The sequence below is a fragment of the Momordica charantia genome (assembly GCF_013281855.1).
Source record: "Momordica charantia cultivar OHB3-1 chromosome 11 unlocalized genomic scaffold, Mcharantia_2.0 BLBB01000011.1, whole genome shotgun sequence".
NCBI lineage: Eukaryota > Viridiplantae > Streptophyta > Magnoliopsida > Cucurbitales > Cucurbitaceae > Momordica > Momordica charantia.
In genome coordinates, this window is record NW_028275159.1 from 5719131 (window position 1) to 5744186 (window position 25056).

The window sequence follows — 25056 nt, forward strand, 5'->3', positions numbered from 1 at the left end:
CGGTGAATTGGCCAACAATTTGGTAGTATGACACAATCTTCCCATTAATATAGCAAAGGGATAGATTCATAGGTTTGCCAATTCTTACAACCATTTGAAAATGATTGATCATTACCTTGTCTAAAGATGTTTCTTCTTCTTTCTCATTCTTTGATTATCTTTTGTAGCTTATCCTTTTGTTTTCTTAAATAATATAACATCACGAACCATCGAGAATATATATATATATTTAATTGTAATGACTAAATTAAACGAAATTAAAGTTGTCAATACGAGCTTAGTTCAATAGTTAAGACATGCTTGTTTCTTGACGGTTCAATTTTTCATCTTCATATCTATTAAGAAAAGTTAAAGTCGTAATATATAAATGCTAGGTATGTATGTATATATATATTTTGATACAATATGTGGGGGTGGGGATCGAACTCACAATCTCGTAGTTGAAGATATATGTCAATTATCGTTAAGTTATGCTCGCTTTGACAAATGCTATGTATATAAGAGGATAAAAATAAATATATTCCTTACAACGATGAGTTAACTTATTTAGTTTAGAAGTCAATGTTAAGTAGCCCCAATAAATTAATAAATAAATTCAAACAACACTGTCAAATTTCCTAAAATTAAATAAAGTTGGAAAGGATCCAATCGCAAAGGTTTCGTATACATTTAGTGATTATTTAATGATTTTTTTTTTAAATTTAATATAACATCAATTTTTTAATAATTACGGTAGACTTTTAAATTAATTTAGCTCTTCAAATTTCAAATATTACGTACCTCTGGATTTTGTATAGAAAGTTGTCATTATCGTTTATTATGCAGCTATTCTTAGTTTATTTTTAAAAATTTGATAAAATTGAAGAAATATTTAAAAAATAAATCTTTAATGATTTGTAAATTAATTAAGTCTATAAGTTAAGTCCATCTAACGATGAAAAAGTGACACAACATTAGTTATTTGACCGATAATCGATAATTGACATATACTCTTTCTCTGAAGATCGGAAGTTTGATTCCCATAAAACCAAATTGTTGTACTAAAAAAAACTTAAGCGTTGACTTCTCATTTGTCAATATTTGATCGAGGTAAGGTAAACACGATAGAAGTGTTCACTGGTTATTTTTTTATTCAAAATTTTAGGCACAAAATACAGTAATTATTATTATTTTTTTCTAATTTTAAAACTTAGATTACGATAAAACCGAAGAAAGTAAAGTATGGGCCCTATGCCAAAACAAAACTGATTACTTTTTCCCTTTCCTAATTGATTTTGTATTCTTTCTCCCATCCTTTATAAGTCGCAATATCCCTTGGGGGAAAATTCCATATCTGATAAGATAATTATCTGTAAGCGCGCGGCGATGGCGGAGCAGAAAGCGGTGTTCGACGGAGAAGCGGCGGAGAGAACGGCGGCGGAGCTGAGGGAGAGTTACAATTCCGGCAAGACACGGAGGTACGAGTGGAGAGTGACGCAACTGAAGAATTTGTGCAGATTGATGGATGAAAACGAGAGCGCAATCATCGACGCCATCCATTCGGATCTTTCCAAACCCGAGTTCGAAGCCTTTGCTCATGAGGTTACCCACTTTCTCTCTCCCTCCAAATTTCGTCGTTTGTTCTGATTTATTATAATTATTTCTTTACTTCAATTTTCGTAGGAAATTTCCATAAAACGCCTATATTTTGTCCATATAAAAATTAATAATCAGATTATTATATGATTGAGAACTTCTTTTTGAAAGTTCAAAACAACAAAAAAAAAAAAAATTGACAATTCAAATTTTGTATACTTATATTTATTTGCAATAATCACTTAAACTTAGCTCGTTAGATCCATCTTGAAAATAAAAAAGACCTTACAATAGTTTATAATATATATGGACTATTCCTCTTATTGCCAATTGATTTTGAGTGGGAACTTCATCAATATTAATACAACATACATCTAATTTCTTCTTTCGAGTTCGACATCTTCATAGTTAAAGCGTATAAATGACTAATTAAAGTTTACATTAAGTTATAATAGGACTTAATAGGTGGTTGAATTTGATGTGAGCTTGATATTCTAAGAAATATTCTATTGAATTTTTTTAATTGGAATGTTATATTAAATTGATTTTTTGGTTTAAATAATATAACTGATTTAATTTGACTGCGTTGGAGATTAACTAAGCATAATATATTTTGGTCATTCTGGTATAGGTTGTTGAGTTTTTTTTTTTCCCTGCAATAATGTGTTGTTAAATTACGATCATATGTTACTAATAAAAAAAAAGGAAAAAAAAAGGTTATCAATCTTATGTGATATACGAAGATTTAGTATCAAATTAAATGGTTTATTTGGTATAATATAAACAAAAAGCAGATGCTTTATTCACTCACCTATTCTATTCACCTAATATGTAGATATCTAGAATGGTTAATAGTTGAGCAAGTATTTTATGGGATTTGAAAATAAATTGTATAGTTGAATAACCAACGAACAATTAATGTTGAAGACTATAAAAAATCTATATAAAGTTTAGAAATTAATACAAATTATATTTGAAGGTTAAAACTAAAATAAAACAAACATCAAAGTTGAAAGACTACATAATCCAAACATTTTAAAGTTTAGAGATGTACTGAAAAAATTCAATTGTTAACAATGAATCAAACTAATTCTAAAATAATTAATTCAAAGATAGTTTTAATTTGATGCCAATAATTTAAAAAGTTTTAATTTAGTTTAAATTTGATTCTTTGGGTTTGAGGAGAAGTCTCAAATTAGTCTTTATCATCGTATGATTTATGGTCAATAAAAAATATATAAAATAAAATCAATTGTCAAAAAAATGATTCAAACTAATTCTAAAATAATTAAATAATAAATCAAGCTCCTATCGCTCGAACATAGTTTTAATTTGGCTCTTTCTATTTACGTGAGTGATTTTAATGTTTCCTAAAATTAATTTTTTAATTTGTCAAACATGCTCCACCAGTGATTTTGACATAGCCAAAATCACTTCTAAACACACATCTAGTCTATGTACTTTTATTTAATTTAAATTTGACTTGTATGGTTTTAGGAGTCTCAAATTAATTTTGTTCGTAGTTTGATTTAATGGTCAATAAGAGTAATCGTAAATAGTAAAGGACTTACGAAAAATGAGTTCGCAGGTAAATTTAATATCATAGAGTTATTTTGGATGCACACAAGAGGTAACTTTCTATGTTTCTATGTTTTATTTGATTAATTGTGTTAGTTTATTATATTAAAATTTAAAATCGAGTAAAAAAAAAAAAAAACAAGTGAAAAGAACAAAGTTTAGACGCAATAATAAACTTTTAAAATTAATACCAAATTTGTAATATAAAAACCTTACAAAATACAAATCTGAGAAATAATAAACTATTCAAAAGCGCCAGAGTAACGTCCATTCCAGCGGCAAGGCGTGGACAGAAAGGAAAACGCCCCATACCGCATACGCAGCGCGTGGGGTAGACGCGCTTTCTTGTATGCTGATGGAGAGAATCGCTGAGCTGTGTGATGGCGAATGCGGAATTGTGCAGTATACGAGAGTGTGAATCCTCTGTCTCAACGATTTGATTGCTCCCCGAAATCCAGAGACCACGAACGGATCATCGATATCTCCTCCGATTGAAGCTATAATACAGTACAAGAATCGCTCATTCCAATTCCTACAACTCTCTCCTTCTCTCTCTCTCTCTCTCTGTGTATACTGATAGTCGTCGGCGGCGGCGGTTGCGGTGGTGTTCGTCTGGCGATGTCGGAGGAGGAGGTGTTCGACGCGGCGGTGGCGGTGAAGGAGCTGAGAGGTAGTTTTGCCTCCGGCAAGACTAGGAGCTACGAATGGAGAGTGTCGCAGCTTCAGAGCCTCCATAAGCTCTGCGTTGACCATGAGGAAGATATCTGTGATGCGCTTCGCTCCGACCTCTCCAAGCCTGTTTTGGAATCCATCGTTCACGAGGTCTCCGTTCTTAATCTCCCTCACTGTTGTTCGCTTTTGTCCTTTTTGAAGCAATAGCTCGAATCGTTAATGGTTTTGGTATCAGAGTCTCGTCAGATTCATAAATCTGGTGTGGATGTTGAACATAAATGTTCTGTTCCGTTGTCTAAGTCTAAATGCCCAATCCTTAAAATTCTTTGTGCCTTTCTCACATCCACCAAACACAGTAGTGCATCGCAGTCGAAGTCGCAGTCGCAGTTTGTGTGGGACCACGTGATCATTGAAGTTAACCCACCAGTCCGCCATTAATGGAAGATATTTATTAAAGCTTACTCTTTGCTTCAACCGGATTTCAAAGTTATAGCTTCTCATTTATTAGGCTCATGTCCTGACTCCTGTCTTGTTAGTTGTCAAGTAGAACTCTCTCTTTATTCATGACCATTGGAATTATTTGGAATTTGATACCACATTTCTTCCTGCCTTTTCTATTGCTTTCTTTTGCCTGTCTTCTCTTATTTGCCTTGAAGAAAGTACTGGTACTAATCGTAGGAAATGGAAGAGAATTTTTTCGTTTGACTAGAAAGTTGACAGAAAATTCCTAATACATGACCGGTGACAATTTAAGTGTTACAAGGTATATTTAGAATGGATTTTTTAGATGGTAAGTTTACTTCAAATCTTTCTAGGTTTATATTATTAGCCGCTTGGGCATCATTTGGCAAACAACTTGACATCTTGTTTTTCATTATTCAGAAGCTATGAGGAATAAGAAAAGTATGAATTTGACTGACGTGAGGGAGAAACAAATAGATTTGTTCTACTTATTTTGCATAACTAGGAGGGTTGTGTTGTGTTCTAAGTTGGCGTTTCTACTAAGAGTAGAAGTTTGCTTGAGAAGTGTATTTCTATGCCAGGGTTTAATAATGATCTGTTCTTATGAAAAGAAAAGCAATAAAGCGCCCATGCATTCATGCATCTTCTTAGTTAACTTTATGGCTTCTGGTCAAGTTGTTTGGGTTCTCTGCACAATATGAAGAACTATACATATAGTTTATTTTTGGGGTATGGTCATGTGGCGCTGCACTTCTTTAAGCTATATTGGGTATCTTCCACAAAGTTAAATAATTTATTTTTAGTCGAAGTTACAAAATACTAATGCCAAATATTGAAACTCAATTCATATTGCAACCGTTTGACTTGCTATTATATTGAAAGATCATGGGTTTAGACAACTATACGATATTGGATACCTACCACCTATGCATTTTGAGATCCTTTTTTTCCATTACTGTCATTTAGAACTTCCACTAGTTTTGGTTTTCCTTATTTTCATAGACTGCAATGGTCATAAATCGCTGATTGTTCAAACTATTATGCCGAGAGGAAGATCCACCAACTTCCCCTATTACAGTTAATTATTTTATGAAGGTTCTTCAGCTACATTTATTCTGAGATCAGTTGAAGTTTTTTTTCCCCTTTAAACTGACTGTGACTTGTTATGCAGATAGCTATGGTAAAAAATGCGTGTAAATTGGCACTTAAAGAACTCAAGCGTTGGATGACACCAGAAAAGGTATTTGGTATTACAAACTTTCTGCCGATGGGACATCTAGTCTGATATATATTTTGTATTTCCCATTACCTGACTGTTGATAACGTTATGCTCTATCATTGCAGGTTAAAACTTCAGTGACCACATTTCCTTCGTCTGCTGCAATTGTACCAGAACCATTGGGTGTTGTTCTTATCATTTCTGCTTGGAATTATCCATTTTGTAAGTCAGAATCAATACGTGTTTTTGTCATAACTTATTGAAAATCATATACAGCCTTAAAACTATCTTAACAATCGGTCTTGTAGACACTAACCTTTGTTGTCAACATTTTCCAGTATTATCACTTGATCCAGTTGTTGGAGCAATTGCAGCTGGTAATACTGTGGTTCTAAAGCCGTCAGAAATCTCTCCAGCAACATCATCTTTAATGGCAAAGCTTGTAGGGAAATATTTGGATACCTCTTGTGTAAAAGTTGTTGAGGGTGCTGTTTCTGAAACTTCCGCTTTGCTGGAGCAAAAGTGGGACAAGATATTTTACACAGGTTTGTTCCCTTGAGCTTGACAATAAAAGGGCAAGTTTGTTTAATATAAGTATATGATAATACTGTCTGCTTGCAGTCTACTTTATACTTCAACTTCTTTGTGCTTTCAGTTCATGTATATTTATCCTTATTGAACCAAGGTAGGTATGTATGATAAATTCAATGGCTCGAGACTTGAGGAGTCACTGCAGGTTTGAGTGACATTAATAATAAAATGAATAAAGATAGATCGACCCAGTTTCTAGAGATGACCTTGTAGTTCCTTTATTCATAAAATTGCCTGTAAGGGTCAGAAGTAGTAAGTTTTTCAGTTTTGGCTTCAGGTGTTGAAATTAGTTCGCCTGTCACATCTATCTTTAAGAATTCTAGTTATAAAAATCTTTTGGAATCCTGAAGAAGACGTGGTGGTGGTACGATGTTGATAAAAATAACCTCTGGCATTAAATATAGGATGGTTTCTGATGGCTTTTCCCCCATCTCCTTTTGCCCATATCTTCTCTATCTTAAACTGCTGGCTTCTTAACTTGCAGGCAATGGAAGAGTGGCACGTATAGTGATGGCTGCTGCTGCTAAGCACCTTACACCAGTTGTTTTAGAGCTTGGAGGAAAGTCTCCAGTAGTAGTTGATTCAGGAATCAATTTACAGGTAAAGTTCTGTTTTTTTTATCCCTTCCTCGTAGCATCATTTTGTTTCCAGTTGAGTTCAATTGGCTACTAATGCTCTACCATATCTTTAGTTGCTAGCATCTTATACAAATTAAAATGTATATGTTTGTCAAAGGTTGCATGTAGGCGGATTATTGTTGGTAAGTGGGGTTGTAACAATGGACAAGCATGCATTGCTCCTGACTATATCATAACTACGAAAGAATTTGCTCCAAAATTGGTGAGTACGCTTTCTTACGCAAAAATAACTTTGGTTCGTTGCATGGGCTCGGTTTCGTTATCCTCAAATTTCTGTTCATATTTCTAGGTGGAGTCTCTGAAACAAGAACTGGAGATATTTTATGGAAAGAATCAGCTGGAATCCAAAGATTTGTCTCGCATTGTGAATGCTAACCACTTTGATCGCTTGTCAAAGCTCTTAGCTGATGATAAAGTTTCTGACAAGATTGTGCATGGAGGTGAAAAGGACAAAAGCAAATTGTATGTTAAATTATATCACCGGCCTATTATTTTGTTCGTTCATCTTTTAAATGTTAACTGCTAAAAAGCGTTATCTTCTCCATGATGCAGACAGATTTCTCCCACCATCTTACTGGATGTCCCTCGAGACTCTCTGATTATGACGGAGGAAATCTTTGGTCCCTTACTTCCCATTCTCACGGTAAAACTAATAGACTGCTCCACTTCTTTTAATAGCTTTGTTTTGATCAGGTAAAATAAGGAAAAAGATAACAAAGAGACTTGATGTTAATTAATTCTGCAAACTTCTTTTGCATAGGACAAAGTTTATTGATTCTATTTACCCCTCTCAAGTGTGAAATCTTTTATTTACAATAAACAGTAAATATTTTTCATCGAGCTAAGGGAATTTATTGCCTTAACTACTTCTGACATCAATAATTTGCACAAACAAATGAATTCACTGTATCTGTTATACAGGAAAAAGGCAGGTCGTTGTCATATGATTGACTGAAACTGCTAATATTAGGAAGTTGCTCTTTTTAGTACTTACAATCTTCGTTTTTTTTGGCTGGAGCAGGTTGACAAAGTGGAGGACAGCTTCGAAATAGTGAACTCGGGCACAAAGCCACTTGCGGCGTATTTATTTACCAACAACAAAAAGCTCAAGGAACGGTTTGTGGCTTGTATCTCTGCAGGGGGTGTGGTTATCAATGACACCACCTTACATGTAAGAATTCTTCTTCAGCTTATAATCCAATACGCACTAGAAGTATAACTTGATTGGTCAGAAAATTCTCTGCATAGCATATATGTCTAAATGGTAATATCCTCATTTAGAATTGATGTCTTATAGAATGTGTGGGATTTAGATACCATAGACAAGAGAATATAATAAAATATAATATCTGTCTCAATAATTTAGATACCATACCAAAAAAGAAGAATGTCTTTGATTAGTAAGAAAAAGTATAACATCTGTCTCAAGGAAAGCTCCCTTTCTCATCAAAATAAAAATAAAGCGATAATTGCCAGATTTGAATTTGGTAGTCACAAAATAGTAAGAGAGATTCTAAGTATTACATAGAAAAAAAAGGTTCTGTGATCACTTTTGTTGTCATGGGAGAAATCTTCAGTGATTGTTCATGTTTTAACTCAAAATCAAAGATTTGGTCTTTATGCTCGTTGCCTTCTAGTTTGATATGTTTCTTCGACGAATTTAGCAACGCAAATATTAAAGAGACTCCAAATTTTTTTGACCATATGTGCAGCTCACTGTTGAGACACTACCATTTGGAGGAGTTGGAGAGAGTGGAATGGGAGCCTACCATGGGAAGTTCTCTTTTGATGCATTTACCCATAAGAAGGCTGTCCTTTATCGGAGTTTCGCAGGCGATGCACCGATTAGATACCCGCCATACACAAAGGGAAAGTTGAGAATTCTCAAGGCTCTTATTGGTGGTGGCATACTGGGAATCATTCGAGCTCTGCTTGGATGGTAATATAAGAAGCATGTTCATACTCTCTCAACATCTTCCCTATTTATGTCTTATTCCCCTGTGCTGCTTTACGATTTTTTTTTTCTTTTTTCTCCTCTTCATTTTAAAATGTGCCATATTTTCAGTATCAATAGTGTTTGGGATTTTTTATTGTATACTCATTTAAGAGAATTTAGAAGTACGTTCAAGAAATAAATTCTATAAATGGATTAAAGTTATTTGTGGTTGGGAAGCTCCCTTGACCTTCCAAGAATTCTCCTTGTCTTCGGCTTTGCCTTATCTTTCGATTTGGAGAATCTCCCATTGAGGAATTCTCTCATAAAGACAATTCTATGTACTTGTACATTTATTTTAGTTATTTTTATCAATCTTATAGAGTCCGTGCGAGAATTTTTTTATTTATAAAACCCTTTTTTTTTTTAATTTTTTAGTAAAGAAAAATAGAATTGTGTTAGTAATTGTTTCTCATATTTGGTTGGTAGTCCTTTATGGTTTCTACAATTTTAAATAAAAAAAATAAAAGTTTTATATGAAAATTAAATGAGTCAGAGTGATAGAATAATATTTTCATTTATGTTTTTGAAAAAAAAATTGAAAATGAGAACAATAAACTTATTTTGTTGCTTATAAAATTGCATAACAACTTTGAAAATATTTTTTAAAAATAGAAATGGAGAAACCGAAATAATTATCAAATGTTTAAATTTTCTAAGAAATAGAAAAAAAGAGAGAGTGTTACCAAATCCACTTTAAATTACCAAAAGAATCTACGATTGAATCAAAGATCAAAATACAATAGGGTCAACTTTGAAATATAAAAGAGGGTTAAAAGTCATACGAAACCAAAGAGAGTTAGGATTAGGGTCAGAAACGAGCGTCCCAAACAAAAGCCGACGCTCTATCTATGAAAAAGAAAAAAAAAAAAGATAGATTAAAGCTTGTTCTACCTCAAATAAATCAAATCAAATGCAAAGACTGCACACTTTTCGCTCAAAAACCAAAAGACATGCATTACAAGCAAAACAAACAAACAAATTAAAAGAAGAATTGAGTTAATTCCTAAATAAAATTCGTTAACTAGAAATTAGACACAACCATCCTCTAAAATTCGACAAACATCAGATCGTTGTTGGTCAGTTAATTGGGTTGGAAATTCAACCAGAAACTTCACTTTCAAGTCGCCTCTCTTGTCATCGTCTTTAGGATTTGGCATACCTTGGCCTTGGATGATCCTCTCGTAGCCAGGCGATACGACGTCGTCTATCTCCAAGCTCATTGCTTCTCCTCCCAACAGCGGCACCGAAATTGTGCACCCAGTTAGAGCTTTCAGCAGCGGAATCTCCACCGTCATCTCCAAGTCGTCCCCTTCCCATTTGAAAAACGCGTGTCGTTTCTCAGCAATCACGAACGACATGTCGGCTGGATAACTCCCTGGCCTCTCGTTCCCCATCCCCTCGAATGTTATCTTCGTCCCCTTTTTCCACCCCGGCTTCACGTTTATCGTCAGCGTTTCCTCTTCCTCCGTCGTTTGCCTGTCAATCGCCACCCAATACAATCTCTCAGATTTTATTTTATTTTATCTTTTCCAAATTCAATTGCCATCCCTAGAGGTTGTATAATGTTATATTTTATAAAGTTATTTCTTATAATATGTATATTTCAATTTCCAAAAATATCATTCATCAAACATCCAAAACGTCGAAACCACTGCCTGAAAAGAGAGGTAGAGACTTAAAAAGAGGGAATAAAACAAAATTAGGTAGATAATAACGAAGAGGACAAATAAGAAATATAACTGCCACATCGTATTCTATCTCAACTACCTGATGTTTAGGATAATCTTTGAAAAGATGAGGGTATTTTTGAAACAAGAGTAAAATTGAAGTATATTTCTGTAATTTAACTAAAGATTATATATATATAGATATATAAAAGAAGTGAAAATGTAAAAAGAAAAAGAAATATATAAAATTTTGTAGCTGTCTTGGGTGCATGGTGGTTCTAAATATCCGTTGTGTGCATGGTTTTAAATATCCGTCGCGGTTTGCCAATCGAATGAGAGGTAAATCAACATTTCCATTATAGTACAAAAAATTGACAAAATATGAACAATATCATCCATATATACCTAATATCAATATTAATTATTTCTTAACTTATTTAAAAATATGAAAATATTTATTTGTTAATTTAAATATTTTATGATTTTTTAATTTAACTTTTAGAGAAATATCAATGTATCAAATTGAGACCAAACCTTAGTTGTGTAGTGTGTGTATATCGAAGTTTGAGAGGTATTTTTGTAATTTAGGAAAGAATGTATTTGTATTATATAGAAAAGTGAAAATGTAAAAAGAAAAAGGAAAATCTTATATATGAAATTGAAAGGGAAATAGGCGTTAGGGTTTAGTAAGGAGAGGAACGAACCCTGTGGTGTTGGAGAGGACGTCTCTGGTGATTTTGATTTTCTTGGTGCATCCGAAGCAGAGCTCCTCCAGCGTGCATTCGAGCTGCTTCTCGATTGGCGCCGGCTTCAGCACGCCGGAGGAATTTGAGAACATGATCGGCGTCGTGCTCCTCCGGCTACCGCTTTTCGACAGTAACGGAGGAGACGACACCAAGTCGACGCTCCTCCGCCCGCTGCTGACCCGAGACGGCACCGACGATTCCGTGCTTCTCCGGCTAACGCTCCGAAACAGAGGCGACGACGAATGCGTATTTTGACTTTTCCGACTCGCATTCCGGGACAGAGAGAATCCACTGTCGTAGCTTCGAGGCCTGAAACTCAGCGGATCATGATTCTCTCTCATGCTCCCTCCATATCTGAAGCTCGGAACGCCTTTCGTCGCCGTCGCCGTCGCCGTCGCTCGTCCTTCGCGTTTAACGTCTTCACGATCCTGAAAAAAAATCCGTTACGCGATCGAGTGAATTTTTTTGGTCAATTTCTTCAAATTAGGGCTTGTTCGATCGATCAAAATCATCCGCAGATCAAGGATCCGGAAATCGGTATGAAAAGAAAGAACGACGAATATATGAATTCGAAATCCTCAAAAACTTGTAATCCTGATTGAACTGAACAAGAGGCGTGATATTCCGCGGAAAGAATTGAGAGAATGGAGGTGGCGTACCTTTGAAGGTCCATCAATGGCGTCGGACGAACCTTCGCGCTTCTGATCAACATCGGAATCTTTTTTCGAAGATTTGATCTTAGAATGCCATTTTTTGAAGAAAGATTTGTAGGATTTGCAGAAGTTTCGAAAGGAGATGCCAATAGCCTGGGGAAGATCCACCATGAGAGAGGGAGGAGGAGAGAGAGAGAGAGAAAGAGAGAGAAAAAAGAAAATAGATGTTTTTTTTTACTGCGTCCACAAAAATTGTGAAGGTTAACAAAATAACCAAGCTTTTCTGAAACTGCATTTTTATTTGGGTATTCAGTTAACAAGAAGATGATGACGTGGCACCGTCCTAAGAGGCAAATGAAAAAAAAAAAAAAAATTTGTTTTCTTTATTTGATGTTAATTTGATTGTATTTATCCATTATCTCCAACCAATCCATTTCTTTCTTTTAAGCTTAATTAAATCTCGTTTCGTCTCTAGACTATGTACACTATAATATTATATTTTGGTCTCTAGACATAAAAAAAATTGTTGAGAGAATTTTTTAACTTTTTGAACGATGATAATTCTTTTTTATCCTTATTATATTATATTATTTTGATTTACTCAATGTTGATTTTCAACTTAACGTAGTTTGGATACATGTCCACGTTATGCATGTATATATAAATGAAATAAGTTGAAGTACCAAAATTAAATTTAAACCTGTTTTCTTATAGATATTAATGATTATAATATTATCCTGCTTAGTATTAAAATTGTATTAAAATTGAAATTACGGTGGAATTCAAACTCATGCTCACATAAAATTCATTATTTTTTTTAATCTCTAAAGTTTGGACACATAAAATATTTTTTTCTTTTTTAGTACAACATGTGGAGGTGGGGGTTGAATTCATAGTCTCTTGGTTTGGAGATATATACTAATTACCACTGAACTCGCTTCGGCGGACACATAAAATACTTACTCCTTGTTATTATTATTCTTTTATAAATTATTTGATGTAAGAGAAATTCTCGAGAATGTTTACTACCCTGAAATTTTTCTGTCTTTCCTTACTGATAAGGAGAAACAAAAATTGGATCAAAAGAAAATGTCATTTTGAAAATTTATCAACAATTTTCTTGTTTAGGCAGAGATCCAGAGAATCTTTTACGTAAGAAATTACAAAAGAAATTCTTTCAACAAAGATGTAAATTAGGAAGGCTTTGTCGATGAAATCTGAACCGGAGACTGAATCTTGATATTAAATTTAATACATCGACATATATATTTTTTTTGTTTTAAAATGAATTAAAAAGATAAAGATTTCTCTTTTTTAAAAAGTACTTTTCAATTTTCAAAAGTTAGTTGGATTGTCTAAAAGCATACAACTGTTCAATCTCAAAGAGGTTGTGAATTTACTAAAATAGGGTTATTTTAAAATACTTTCTATTATCTAAAAAAAATTATCTCATGGGTTGGATTGGAATAAAAGTATATAATTAGATTATTTTTAATCGTATAAAATTGGTGTATAAGCTATTTGAGAAATTTGAATTTGAGTTTTAAAGTGAAGAACCCAAATTTTATTAATCATGTGGATCAAAAATAGGAAGATAATATCCTATTAATATAAAGAGAGATACCAACCAAAATAAAATAAATTACAAAAGTGGAAGCGAAATGTATTTTGATGAGAAATTTAGGAATTGTTTAAGCTAAAATTGACAACTCTTACAATAATTTGGTACTTATTAATTTGTATGATGAGACATATTGTGTAGTTAGTGATGACTAATTCAAACTTATTATTAGTCAATAACAATTTAAAAAGAAAAATAGTTCTTTTTTTATTGAGAAAAAAAGAAAAAAAAAATTCTTTAGCTATTTTCAAATGTTTGATTCATATTTGCCATTTGCCAAGTTCGGAATATTAAAAATTTAATGAAATTAATTAAAACTTGAAACAATTATTGAAAAATAAGAAGAAAAAATGCAATTGGTTTTGTAACTCCACAATAGGTTAGACCTTAAAAAAATAATAAAAAATTAAGTACTTTTATTAAAATAAAAATTAATTTATTTTTATAAATATATGCCTATCATCGGCCTCTAATCATAAGTCACAATAATATTGTTGGTTGAAAAAAAAACCCAATATTTCAACATTATTCATGGAAGTGAAATTTAATTAATAATATTCAGTGCTATTAATAGTATTATTTTTTTTAAAATTACTATTCCATACATAGCTCTTGCAAAGTAAGTAATAATAATTTATAAATAGTGTGTTGATATCATCACGTACGTTAACTTGATATTGTGAATATTATATGCACCTTTATTAATAATGGTAATCACAAAATTTTTAAGTTCAAAGGATCAAAAGCTAAATAGAGATTATAGAAAAAGAAAATATATATACTTTAGATACTAAAAGATAAAACATATATTTGGTGTGGAATTGATAATATTTAGACAAAAACAATATTAGATTGGTATTTCTTGTTGTTGAAATTTTTTAGTTTTGGCGGGGTTCTTTCATGATTAATTTAATATAATTTTTTTAGTTTTGGTAGAGTTATTTCATGATTAATTTTATATATTAATCAAACTTTATTTTCTATCGGATTTGATTTAATTAAATTCGTGAACCTTCGTAGGTTTTTACATTTTTTTTTGTTAAAATTAGTTGTTTTTTATTAGTAGAAATTAAATAGAGTAAAAATTACAATATTTATCTAAAGTTTAGTCAAATTTGATGAGATTGAAAATTTATAGTGAAACTGTTATGTAGTTATAGGTCTCTTGGGAGAGTAAATGTGTCTTTTTTTCTATAAGTTTAACCTCTAACTAAGAGAATTATATAAAAATACTTTGCTTACCACTTGATTCAAGATTTAAAAAAGAGAGCGTAAATTATTTTGTTTGTGAGCAAATAACAAGAGAAATATTGGATCTCGATCGAGACATAATAAGATCAGAGAGACATGACAATAAAATGAAGTAGAAACACGAATAAGAATGACAACAACAAAACAAAAACAAGAACAAACATAAAAACTAAGTGATAGCACGGGTATAAACAATAAGTGATAGTATTATCAAATTCCAATTCTAGAATGAACACTATCGTGTCAAGTGCCAGGAGCATAAACATCATTATAAAATAATTAAAGTCAAACGATAAACACCACTAGGTTAAAATACTATTTTGTTCCCTATGTTTTATATTTAATCTCTATACTTTCAAAATGTTCATTTTGGTCTATCTACCTTCAAAATATTAGTTTCGGTCTTAGTATTATTAAAAAGTGACAATTTTGATTTTATTTTCAAAATTTCAATACAAATTCACATGCAACTGATATAAAATCATTTGAAGAAATATATTGAATGTACATGTACCTGAAATTGCAATAAGAAAAAAAATCAGGTTAAAAACAAAATTAAAATGTCAATAGTCACCAAGATGGTGTCTCCTCACGTGCATTCAGGTTATTTTATTTATTCTTTTTTTTTTCCATTTCATGTATTGTCAAAAAAAATAAAAAATAAAAAATAAACTAGGTAGGGGTACTTTGGACCTTTTGAAGAAAGGTTGAAGACCAATAGCGTCCCCGTCCCGCGCTTTGAACGCGCTTAAACTCTCTTCTCTCTGCTCAGCGTCTTCCTCTGCGTCTGCTTCTGACCTCAAAGTCTTCGCTCTGAGTTCTAATTCCAATTTCCATCTCTCTCTCTCTCTCTCTCTCTCTCTCTCTCTCTCTCTCTCTCTCTATATATATATATATATATATATAGGTCCTTTTTCATACTCCAAATCCGTCATTACACTCCTCTCTGCTCTGAGATTCTTCTGATTCAAGGCCAAAGGAGAAGGCGGAATCGAACTCTGTTGCCGGACCACAAAATGCATAGCCGGCTTCTGTTTCCTGTCTCCATTCTCTTCGCGATTTTCGCCGTTTCCTTCTCCGACAAGTTTTCCCTCGAAGACCGGATGCAATCGGGGAGTGGGAGCAATCGTTTTGCTTCGTCGGTTGCGTTTCCGATCAAAGGAAACGTTTATCCTCTAGGGTTTGTATTCTACATTCTTGCTCCATCTTTAATTTTGATTCTCTCTCTCGTCTCTCGTCTAAATTTCCTCGATTCTGGCTTCGAATCTGCAGCCATTTTACGGTATCTGTCAACATTGGCAATCCGCCGAAGATTTTTGAGCTCGATATTGACACTGGGAGTGACCTCACTTGGGTCCAATGCGATGCCCCCTGTACTGGTTGTACTCTGGTTAGTTTGATCCAAATTGATGGCTTATTCGATAGTTGCTTTCTTTTCTTCTACCGTAATTTTGTGCCATCCATGACTCTGCAGCCTCGTGATAAGCAATATAGACCACACAGCAACGCTGTGCGTTGTGCAGAACCGCTGTGTTCGGCTCTTTTTTTCCCAGGCAAGGTCCCTTGCAAGAACCCTAATGATCAATGTGACTATGATGTTGAATATGCTGACCAAGGATCTTCCATTGGCGTATTGGTCAGAGATTTATTTCCCATGAGACTCACTAATGGCTCTGTCTTTGCTCCCAATCTGGGCTTTGGGTGTGTATATAACATATCAGTTGATTGCTTGGTTTGGCTATGCCAACAGTAATTTTTTGGTCCTTAATCTTTCTTTCCTCTGGTTCTCTTGTCTGCAGTTGTGGATATGATCAGAAGCATGGTGGTTCAACAGCTGGTGTCCTGGGCCTTGGAAGTGGTAAAGCTACCATGACATCGCAGCTAAGCGCTCTCGGTCATGTACGTAACGTAGTCGGCCACTGCCTCAGCGGACAAGGGGGAGGATTTTTATTCTTTGGAGGAGACCTTGTTCCATCTTCAGGGATGTCGTGGACGCCGATAATGCCCTCTCCTGGAGGGTCAGTGAGCGTTGAGCAATCAGACAACTGTTGTAACTGATCATTGCTTCTTAAATGTGACTGAACTTGTATTTGATCTGATTCTCAGGAGGTACTCATCTGGACCTGCAGAGGTCTATTTTGGTGGGAAGGCTGCTGGAATTAGAGGCCTTACCCTGACCTTTGACAGTGGAAGCTCCTATACTTATTTCAACTCCCAAGTCTATGGAGCAGTACTCAACTTGGTAAGATGGAATCAAGAAATCTTTTTACACTCATAAATGTGTTTTAGAAAGAAACTAATAATCTCTAATCACATCCCAGTTGAAGAATGATTTGAAAGGAAAGCCTCTGTCTGATGAACCTAAAGATAAAACCCTTCCGGTATGCTGGAAAGGCACAAAAGCTTTCAGATCTGTGGTTGATGTGAGAAACTTTTTCAAGCCTCTGGCCCTGAGCTTTACCGACTCCAAGAATGTTCAGTTTCAAATACCGCCTGAAGCTTATCTAATTATCAGTGTAAGTTCCCAAACATCTCATTTATCTATATATCCATAGTTAAACTGAAACCATATATCGAGAGTATCATCACCATATCTAAGACTCTTCTTTCTTATACAGAAATTTGGTAATGTGTGCTTTGGGATTTTGAATGGGTCCCAAGTAGGATTGGGAAATGTTAATGTGATTGGAGGTAAGATGAGAAACACTGTTGGATCAACAAAGAACCACTTTCAGGTTCTTTTCTTTTACATGCTTTCTTCCAACATTTCAACTTCTTTTTCCCCCAAATTTGTTACAGATATCTCTTTGCTCGATAAGATCGTAGTCTATGACAACGAGAGACAGCAGATCGGGTGGGCACCTGCAAACTGCAACAGACCTCCCAAGAAATGAACCATGGGTAAGTGGTGTTTTCATTTGTATAATGCATTGTAGAGTCATTTTTGAACATGAACTTTTTACATTTCATCATCATCAGTTAAGAATTTTTCCCATTCTAGGTGAGTAATGGCTGGAGAAGTTGGTTATTTACCAAAGAGATAGATCAATAACAGGCGAAGGTATATATATAATATAATAGCTTTTGTATTTGAAGGGTTTACATAGGATAAAATAAATGATTATTCCCCTTGTAATAAGATTGAAGGTTGTTAAAATGATATAGTTTTGGGTTATTCTCAAATTGCAGATATTTAACAACTTGTTTAATTACCACATATATGAACCGTAGAGTTGTATAAATAAATATGTAGAAATCCAGCCAGTAGGTTCGTAAAAATCAAAATTTCAGAAATGAAAATGGGTAAATTCTACCAATTAGAGAGAAGCTTCAATTGGAAATGGTAGTTTTCTTTTCTTTTTCTGAATTAGGAGTGAGCCACAAAATTTTACATTCTTTTTGTAGTACACAACAGATGAGAGAAAGGAAATATGACACAAAATTTAATTCTAAAATTTTAAAGGGATAAATTAGAGAACTTTTTAATATAAATGTTTTGCACATTGCCTAAAATGAGCTACTGAGTACTGCACACGATTGGGAATGCCACTGCTCTATATGTTTTCCTTCAAATTTAAAACAGCGAAATTTGTGTATTCATTTCCAAATATATATAAATGAGTTTCTAAATTTAAGATGAGCTAACCTCCTTCATGTGTAATGTGAAACTGTGGAAAATAAATAAACAACCTCAATTTACCCTGGTCACCTGCAAGTTGATGAAACAAACTCAAAACTCCTCAAATTATTTACTACTTTTAATCAGTCAGAAACTTGGGCAAAATCACCAGGACTATTTATTTGCCAATGTTGAAAACAAAGGATGTGATAATCTACATATAATTTTGCATTGCACATCACTAAAAATAACGAAGATTAGAATATGTACTGAGGAAGAACATAAATCAAAGAGCAATGATGCAGAATGACTAATACTCTAAAGGAGACTTATCCAATCCATTTTTTAATCAAAGGCTCGATGGTGAGTGATAATAAAATGCTGGCAAATTTGATTTTATTTTTATTTTTGTTGTTAAATAGAATAATATCCAATGGAACATTGTATAATATGTAAGGCTTAGGATTCTCCTGACCTGATAAGCCCTCCAACTTGCAGCAAGATCAATTGGTGAGCCCTGGTCTTGGTCTGCTTTAACAAACATCTTGTTCTTAAAAATTTGATCTGCACTAAACCTGAAACTTGCAACATCAGACCAAAGTGAGTTACACTGACTTCAGCTTCTTAATTCAACAGTGTACATAGAATCAAAAAGTTGCAAATCTTTAAGCCTTCTTGGTAATTTCATTTCCATCATAATCCAGAGCCAAGAGGACTGTATTAGATGTTTTATAACCAATCCAAGTTCAGAAGCATCAAAAGTGAGTTACCAAAACTAGTTCATATTGTATTAAAAATAGTACATAATTTTAATATCACCACCATAAAAGGAATTGATATTAGTTATGGGAGGAGAGGAACAACAAAGCTCGACTCCCAAGTTGATGCTGATTCACGTTCTATACAAATCTATTAGCACCAAAACAATCAAACTTATCGATTACATATAAACAGCAATAGGAACAGAGTGCTTACAAAGAAGAAGGTTACAGAGCTGCCTACCGCTTAGTCTAGGTTTTCCTCTCGCTCTTTGTTCCCGTGAGATCCACCATTACTACGCATTCTCTTCCATATCGTTCGCCTGTGGATTCGGATAATAACAGTGAAATTCTCTGCGATCAGTTTGGTCTTTCATTTTCTAATCGATAAGAACGGATTCAAAGAGATGAAGAGACGATGAAATTAGAAATAGTTCGCTGCTTCTTGTTAGTTAGGGTTTTTTCTTATCAATTTCAGGTTTCATCATTTACTACGAATTTCCATAGCGGAAGAAGGAGGTTGAAGAGAGAGCGTCAGATGCAGAGATCGAGAAAATCGTACCGTCGCTGTGTTGCTCCACCATCGCTGTTTGATCGCAATGGCGATGCCCTGTTCCACTTCTATATATAGTGAAGTCGTCGATGGCGGGGCGTAATATCTACGCGTTATATGTACGCGCTCTTTACGCGGGCTATGACGGCGCGTCATCCATACGCGGAGTGTTATGGCGGAGCGGAAAAAATCACGTAGGGGATGGGCCCAGCGAAGACAATTATTCTCCACTTATGAAATGTATGAAATAAAATTATACGAATTTGCATAATTGGAAAAAATTTATGTGCATTGTCCCTGTAGAATGAGAACTAGCCTATATTTCTGTAAAAGTTAAAAATATAAAAAAAAATCGTAAAAAATATTTAAATTAACAAATAAATATTTTTTTATTTTTAAATTAGTTTAAAATAATTAATATTAATATTAGGTATATATTAATGACATTTTGTTGATTTTTATTTTCATATTTTGTTGATTTTTTTACTATAATAGAAATGTCATGTTGAAAATATAGATATGTCGATGAAAATGTCGACGTGTCGGCAGATATTTAAAATCATGATTGAGATTATTTTTTCTCATACCATTTTAAACATCAATAAACTATCAAATTCAAAAGCGTTCCTCACTTATAGCTTTCCTACTTTGATACCATGTCAAATATGATTAAATGAACCCAAGTTATAGATTAGATAAATTTAATCAATATATAGATATTTGAACCGTTATATTCATATTAATTTATATAAATTCAATTGAAATATATTTGCGTATTCCCAATTTATTTATATCCGCAAGCAAATAAGTTACTTAAAATTCAAATATAATAAAATTTTAAAAATAATAATAATAGAATATAGATAAGGGTACGTAATTTCAACCTTTCTAAGACAAAGGAGGAAATGCAATGTCGTGGAACACGTTTTTCAACTTTGACATTTATTGTTTGGCCCCATTCACAATTTATTTACGAATGCAAACAAATATCTGAATAATCACTCAATAACAAAGGAGGTAGTTTGCTGGAAATAATCACGACTTAAAATTCAAATACCAAAATATTAATAGGGTAATTTCATTGGAACAACCATTTATTGGTCTACTTTTAAATTTGTAACAACTTAATTCATGAATTTAATATGTACAAATTAGTCCTTGTGGTTTAAAAATTAATCATATAGTAAAAAATATTGTTAATATTTAATGAGTTTTCTTATACATATAAATCGACAAAACGACGGGGGACAAAATATATTTATAAACTATAAAGTCTAAATTGTTATCTAATAAAAACCGACACTTAATTTTGATTAGAATTTTTATGGTAGGAACTAAACCATTACAAAATTTAAATTATAAAGATTAAATTATTATTAATTTAAAGATACCATGACTAAATTGTTATAGACTAAAACATCACTTTCCTAAAGTGTTTTTTAACTGGAGTAATATGCAAGAGGAAGGTAATTTGACATTTTTTAACTGGAGTAATATCCAAGAGGAAGGTAATTTGACATTTTGAATAAAATAAGAAGACAAATGGCGTCAGGGACAACTTTCTCCAACTTGGACATTTATTGCTCATTTAATCATATTCACTGTTTTTAGTACAATATGTGAGGTGGGGGATCCAACTCACAAGATATATACCAATTGCCACTTCATTTTGGCGAAAATTTATACATCAATGAATAACCAAACTTAAAATTTTATTCACTGTTTATTTATACATAAATAACCAAACTTAAAAATTTAGTACTAAAAAATGGAAAAAGAAATTTTTAATTAAAGTAGAAGGGTAATTTCGACCTTTTGAAAGACCAATGGCGTCCCGCGTTTTGAACGCGGTTAAATTCTCTCCCTTCCTTTTTTTTTTTTTAGGAAACTAAATAATTTATCCTCTGTCTTCATCTTCTTCTTCGTCTGCAACAACAACCTGAAAGTCGTCAGCCGAATTCCATTTTCTCCGACTGCCATTAATTTCCCTTCTCACAGATTCGTAAGTGCAACCATTTTTCTCTCTCTCTCGCTCTGTATATATATATGGTCCACTTGCTCACTCCAAAGCCGCCATTAATCTCCTCTCAGTGCTCTGAGCTTCATCACTTCACGCCACCAGTAAAGCCCCATTTTCTCGGTACGGATTCGAAGCGAATCGAGAAGAGGAAATCGAGTTCTGTTTCAGGACACAGAATGCGTCAGTTGCTTCTGTTGATTGTCTCCGTTCTCTTTGCGAATTTCGCCGTTTCCTTGTCCGACAAGTTTTCCGTCGCCAATTGGGGGCAGTTGGAGGCCGATCGTTTTGGTGCCTCTGTTTTGTTTTCCGTGCAAGGAAACGTTTATCCTCTAGGGTTTGTGTTTTTGTGTTCTGCATTCTTACTCGATGTTTAATTTTGATTCTCTGTATCGTCTCTTGTGTACTAGATTGTTAAAATTTCCTCGATTCTGGCTTGGAATCTGCAGGTATTTTACGGTATCCATCAACATTGGCAATCCGCCGAAGATTTTTGAGCTCGATATCGACACTGGGAGTGACCTCACTTGGGTCCAATGCGATGCTCCATGTACTGGCTGCACTCTGGTTTGTTGGATCCAAATCGATGGTTTATTCGTTATAGTTGCTTTCCGTTTCTCCTGATTTCGGATAGTTATTACTAATTTCTAGCGTAATTTTGTGTATCCATGACTCTGCAGCCTCGTGATAAGCAATATAGACCCCACAATAACGCTGTGCGCTGTGGAGAACCACTGTGTGCAGCACTCGTCTCCCCAGGCCAGGTCCCTTGCAACAACCCCAATGATCAATGTGACTACGAAGTTGAATATGCTGACCATGGATCTTCCACTGGCGTGTTGGTCAGAGACTTAGTTCCCCTGAGATTCGTTAATGGCGCTTTCCTTACTCCCAATTTGGGGTTTGGGTGTGTACATAACTCATACCAGTATCATTTTTGACATTATTTAGCTTTTGGTACAGTTTATTACTTGGTTGACTACCCAAAAGTTATTGATTCCAGTCTTTCTTTCCTCTAATTCTCTTGACTGCAGCTGTGGATATGAACAGAGGAATGGTGGTCTACAACCGTCTTCTTCAATAGCTGGTGTTCTTGGACTTGGTCGAAGTGAAGCTTCAATTGTAGCTCAGCTAAGCGCCCTTGGTCTTGTAAGCAACATAATCGGCCACTGCCTCAGCGGACAAGGGGGAGGATTTCTATTCTTTGGAGGTGACCTTTTTCCATCTTCAAAGATGTCGTGGACGCCAATATTACGCACTCCGGGAGGGTCAGTTAGCCATATGAGAAATCAATCAGATAGCTCTGTTGTAATTCATCATTGCTTCTTAAAGATTACTGAACTTTTATTTGATCTCATTCTCAGAAATTACTCAGTTGGACCTGCAGAGGTCTATTATGGTGGAAAGGCTGTAGGAAGTGAAGGCCTTACCCTGACTTTTGACAGTGGAAGCTCCTACACTTACTTCAACTCCAAAGTCTATGGAGCAGTAGAGAAACTGGTGAGATGGAAACCCAATAACTTTTTTTACAGTTATAAATGTGTTTGGCTATGATATTATGAGAAGTAGGAGCTGTTGTAGAAAGTAAACTAATAATCTGTAATCACAATTCACATCTCAGTTGAAGAATGATTTGAAAGGAAAACTAAGAGATGAACCTGAAGATGAAACCCTTCCAGTGTGCTGGAAAGGCACAAAAGCTTTCAAATCTGTGGCTGATGTGAGGAACTTTTTCAAGCCCCTGGCCCTGGGCTTTACAAACTCCAAGAACCAGTTTCAAATACCACCTGAAGCTTATCTAATAATCAGTGTGAGTTTCCCAGACATCTGTCTCATTTAAAGTAGGATTTGTAGAACAGACTGTAAGAATTAAGCTCTTCTTTCTTCTACAGAAATTTGGTAATGTGTGCCTCGGGATTTCGAATGGGTCCCAAGTAGGATTGGGAAATGATAACCTGATTGGAGGTAAGATGAGAAATACTTTTGACAAAGAACCACTTTTCAGATTCTTTTCTTTTAGGTTAAAATACTATTTTTCTCAGTCTACTTTCTCCTTTAGTTCATTTCAACTAGTGTAGTTTGAGAAGGTTGATTTTAGTTTCTACACTTCTAATTTTGATTTATTTTAGTCTTTGGATTTTGAAAATTTTCATTTTGACCCATGTTGTTTCAAAAAGCAATCATTCTTGTCCCTCTTTGCAAAATTTTAACACAAATTTTATACATAAGAGAAACTTTTTAGTATGAAGTAATGTTTAAATTTTAAGAAATATATTGATTGTAGTGTCGTGTTGAAATTGTGATAGAAAAAATAATATTAAAAATAAAATAAACGGACAGTCACTTTTTAGAAGTACATAGATCAAAATGAAAATTTTAAAATTATCGGGACTAAAATGAATCAAGGTTGAAAGTACATGTAACAAAATGAACATTTTGAAAGTATTTGACTTTTCTCTTACCATGCTTTTTTTTTACCCTTTTAAACTTCTTTTTACATTCTTCTTTTTTGGCCCTCAAATTCATGTGTAGATATCTCTATGCTTGACAAGATTGTAATCTATGACAACGAGAGTCAGCGTATCGGTTGGGCTCCTGCAAACTGTAATAAAAGACCTATGAAACATGGTATGTTACCGTTTCATTTGTATAATGCAAAATGCTTTAATTTCTGAACATCAATTTATTTACTTTCATCAACACTAATTAAGAAATTTCCCCATTCTAGGTGAGCAATGGTTAGCTGGAGAATTTTATCCAACCCAAGAGAAGATCAATATAATGACTCGCGAAAGGTATACATATAATATGTAATAGCTTTCGTACTTGAAGGGAAGAGGGTTCGACCCTCCAACATTTAGAAGGATAAGTAATAAATTGACTTATGGATCAGGTTGGTAAGTGGTTGAAGTAATAGCTTACTTTATTACCAAGGACATGCATGAATGTCGTATGAATAAATATGAAGAAAATTTCTCAAGAAAAATAAAAGTTTGGAAATCAGTTTTTTTAGATATTACCATTACAAACATGAGAGCGGGAATCTGAATCTAGGACGTTACCTTATTCACTCAATTTTGAAAAGTAAATCAAGAATTGGAATTGGAATTGGAAATGGCAGTTCATAATTTGGTGTAGATGGATAAATAACTCTGTTTGGATCTGCATGAGGATGAAATTCTCACAGCAAAATGAACAAAAAAAGATTGACCAATAATAAAAACCGAAAAATCATGCATAACGATATAGGCGGCATTTTTATTCAGAAAAAATCGACTACTTATTAAATCGTTGTCGACGTATTATTAATAATAATTTTTGAAAATTTATTCAAAAAAGATAAAACACTTTTTTTATTTTTAATTTTGACAATACGAGATGGTGAAATATCGGTATCTTAACTAGTTAAACTAGGCTCAAATTGACATACTTAATTTAAT

At 33.8% G+C, this 25056-nt stretch overlaps 4 protein-coding genes and 1 long non-coding RNA gene across 17 annotated transcripts; 3 read left to right on the forward strand and 2 right to left on the reverse strand.

The window, feature by feature from the left end:
* The first annotated feature begins 1304 nt into the window (after positions 1 to 1304).
* On the forward strand, positions 1305 to 8928 carry ALDH3H1 (aldehyde dehydrogenase 3H1). Of its 2 annotated transcripts, none has more exons than XM_022276442.2 (10): positions 1305 to 1581; positions 5459 to 5527; positions 5632 to 5728; positions 5845 to 6051; positions 6582 to 6697; positions 6833 to 6937; positions 7025 to 7197; positions 7288 to 7378; positions 7757 to 7906; positions 8448 to 8928. In XM_022276442.2, exons 1-10 carry the CDS (start codon positions 1366 to 1368, stop codon positions 8676 to 8678), a joined length of 1455 nt encoding a protein of 484 aa, XP_022132134.1. In that variant the 5' UTR covers positions 1305 to 1365; the 3' UTR covers positions 8679 to 8928. The 2 variants fall into 2 exon arrangements, with proteins under 2 accessions (XP_022132134.1, XP_022132142.1); XM_022276450.2 differs by lacking the exon at positions 1305 to 1581 and adding an exon at positions 3379 to 3975.
* A 594-nt stretch (positions 8929 to 9522) lies between these two features.
* On the reverse strand, positions 9523 to 12130 carry LOC111005118 (uncharacterized). The gene is made up of 3 exons (XM_022276512.2): positions 11804 to 12130; positions 11103 to 11572; positions 9523 to 10207 (listed from the first exon to the last, which is right to left on the reverse strand). The coding sequence occupies exons 1-3, from the start codon at positions 11966 to 11968 to the stop codon at positions 9760 to 9762; spliced, it is 1083 nt and encodes a 360-aa protein (XP_022132204.1). The 5' UTR covers positions 11969 to 12130; the 3' UTR covers positions 9523 to 9759.
* Positions 12131 to 15224: 3094 nt separating this feature from the next.
* On the reverse strand, positions 15225 to 19943 carry LOC111005127 (uncharacterized). 5 transcript variants are annotated; one of them, XR_002600717.2, is made up of 5 exons: positions 19609 to 19943; positions 19264 to 19369; positions 18764 to 18863; positions 18316 to 18378; positions 15225 to 17538 (listed from the first exon to the last, which is right to left on the reverse strand). It is a non-coding gene; the product is annotated as an uncharacterized LOC111005127 (long non-coding RNA). The 5 variants fall into 5 exon arrangements; XR_015788877.1 differs by having other exon boundaries at positions 19291 to 19426; XR_002600718.2 differs by having other exon boundaries at positions 19291 to 19369; positions 19609 to 19940.
* On the forward strand, positions 15686 to 17852 carry LOC111005085 (aspartic proteinase Asp1). Of its 6 annotated transcripts, XM_088119805.1 has the most exons (9): positions 15686 to 15849; positions 15942 to 16059; positions 16144 to 16370; positions 16469 to 16687; positions 16776 to 16911; positions 16991 to 17185; positions 17288 to 17360; positions 17469 to 17570; positions 17671 to 17852. In XM_088119805.1, exons 1-8 carry the CDS (start codon positions 15686 to 15688, stop codon positions 17561 to 17563), a joined length of 1227 nt encoding a protein of 408 aa, XP_087975931.1. In that variant the 3' UTR covers positions 17564 to 17570; positions 17671 to 17852. The 6 variants fall into 6 exon arrangements, with proteins under 6 accessions (XP_087975931.1, XP_087975930.1, XP_087975929.1 ...); XM_088119804.1 differs by having other exon boundaries at positions 15942 to 16370; positions 17649 to 17852; XM_088119803.1 differs by having other exon boundaries at positions 15942 to 16370.
* Positions 19944 to 21453: 1510 nt separating the features above from the next.
* LOC111011507 (aspartic proteinase Asp1) lies at positions 21454 to 24517 on the forward strand. 3 transcript variants are annotated; one of them, XM_088119310.1, is made up of 9 exons: positions 21454 to 21601; positions 21691 to 21953; positions 22066 to 22183; positions 22297 to 22523; positions 22651 to 23116; positions 23238 to 23426; positions 23509 to 23581; positions 24149 to 24244; positions 24345 to 24517. In XM_088119310.1, the coding sequence occupies exons 2-9, from the start codon at positions 21796 to 21798 to the stop codon at positions 24428 to 24430; spliced, it is 1413 nt and encodes a 470-aa protein (XP_087975436.1). In that variant the 5' UTR covers positions 21454 to 21601; positions 21691 to 21795; the 3' UTR covers positions 24431 to 24517. The 3 variants fall into 3 exon arrangements, with proteins under 3 accessions (XP_087975436.1, XP_087975435.1, XP_022141028.1); XM_022285336.2 differs by having other exon boundaries at positions 21483 to 21953; positions 22651 to 22884; positions 22981 to 23116; XM_088119309.1 differs by having other exon boundaries at positions 21479 to 21953.
* The last annotated feature ends 539 nt before the right edge of the window (positions 24518 to 25056 follow it).

Coding starts and splice junctions, on each gene's coding strand:
- LOC111011507 (XM_088119309.1), top strand. CDS start 21,646: ATGGTCCACTTGCTCACTCCAAAGCCGCCATTAATCTCCTCTCAGTGC. Junction 22,524..22,650: donor ACTCCCAATTTGGGGTTTGG/GTGTGTACATAA, acceptor TCTTGACTGCAG/CTGTGGATATGAACAGAGGA. Junction 23,427..23,508: donor AAGCTTATCTAATAATCAGT/GTGAGTTTCCCA, acceptor TTTCTTCTACAG/AAATTTGGTAATGTGTGCCT.
- LOC111005085 (XM_022276480.2), top strand. CDS start 15,686: ATGCATAGCCGGCTTCTGTTTCCTGTCTCCATTCTCTTCGCGATTTTC. Junction 15,850..15,941: donor GGAAACGTTTATCCTCTAGG/GTTTGTATTCTA, acceptor TCGAATCTGCAG/CCATTTTACGGTATCTGTCA. Junction 16,371..16,468: donor GCTCCCAATCTGGGCTTTGG/GTGTGTATATAA, acceptor TCTTGTCTGCAG/TTGTGGATATGATCAGAAGC.
- LOC111005118 (XM_022276512.2), bottom strand. CDS start 11,968: ATGGTGGATCTTCCCCAGGCTATTGGCATCTCCTTTCGAAACTTCTGC. Junction 11,573..11,803: donor CCATTGATGGACCTTCAAAG/GTACGCCACCTC, acceptor ATTTTTTTTCAG/GATCGTGAAGACGTTAAACG. Junction 10,208..11,102: donor GTCCTCTCCAACACCACAGG/GTTCGTTCCTCT, acceptor GGCGATTGACAG/GCAAACGACGGAGGAAGAGG.
- ALDH3H1 (XM_022276442.2), top strand. CDS start 1,366: ATGGCGGAGCAGAAAGCGGTGTTCGACGGAGAAGCGGCGGAGAGAACG. Junction 1,582..5,458: donor TCGAAGCCTTTGCTCATGAG/GTTACCCACTTT, acceptor CTTGTTATGCAG/ATAGCTATGGTAAAAAATGC. Junction 5,528..5,631: donor GTTGGATGACACCAGAAAAG/GTATTTGGTATT, acceptor CTATCATTGCAG/GTTAAAACTTCAGTGACCAC.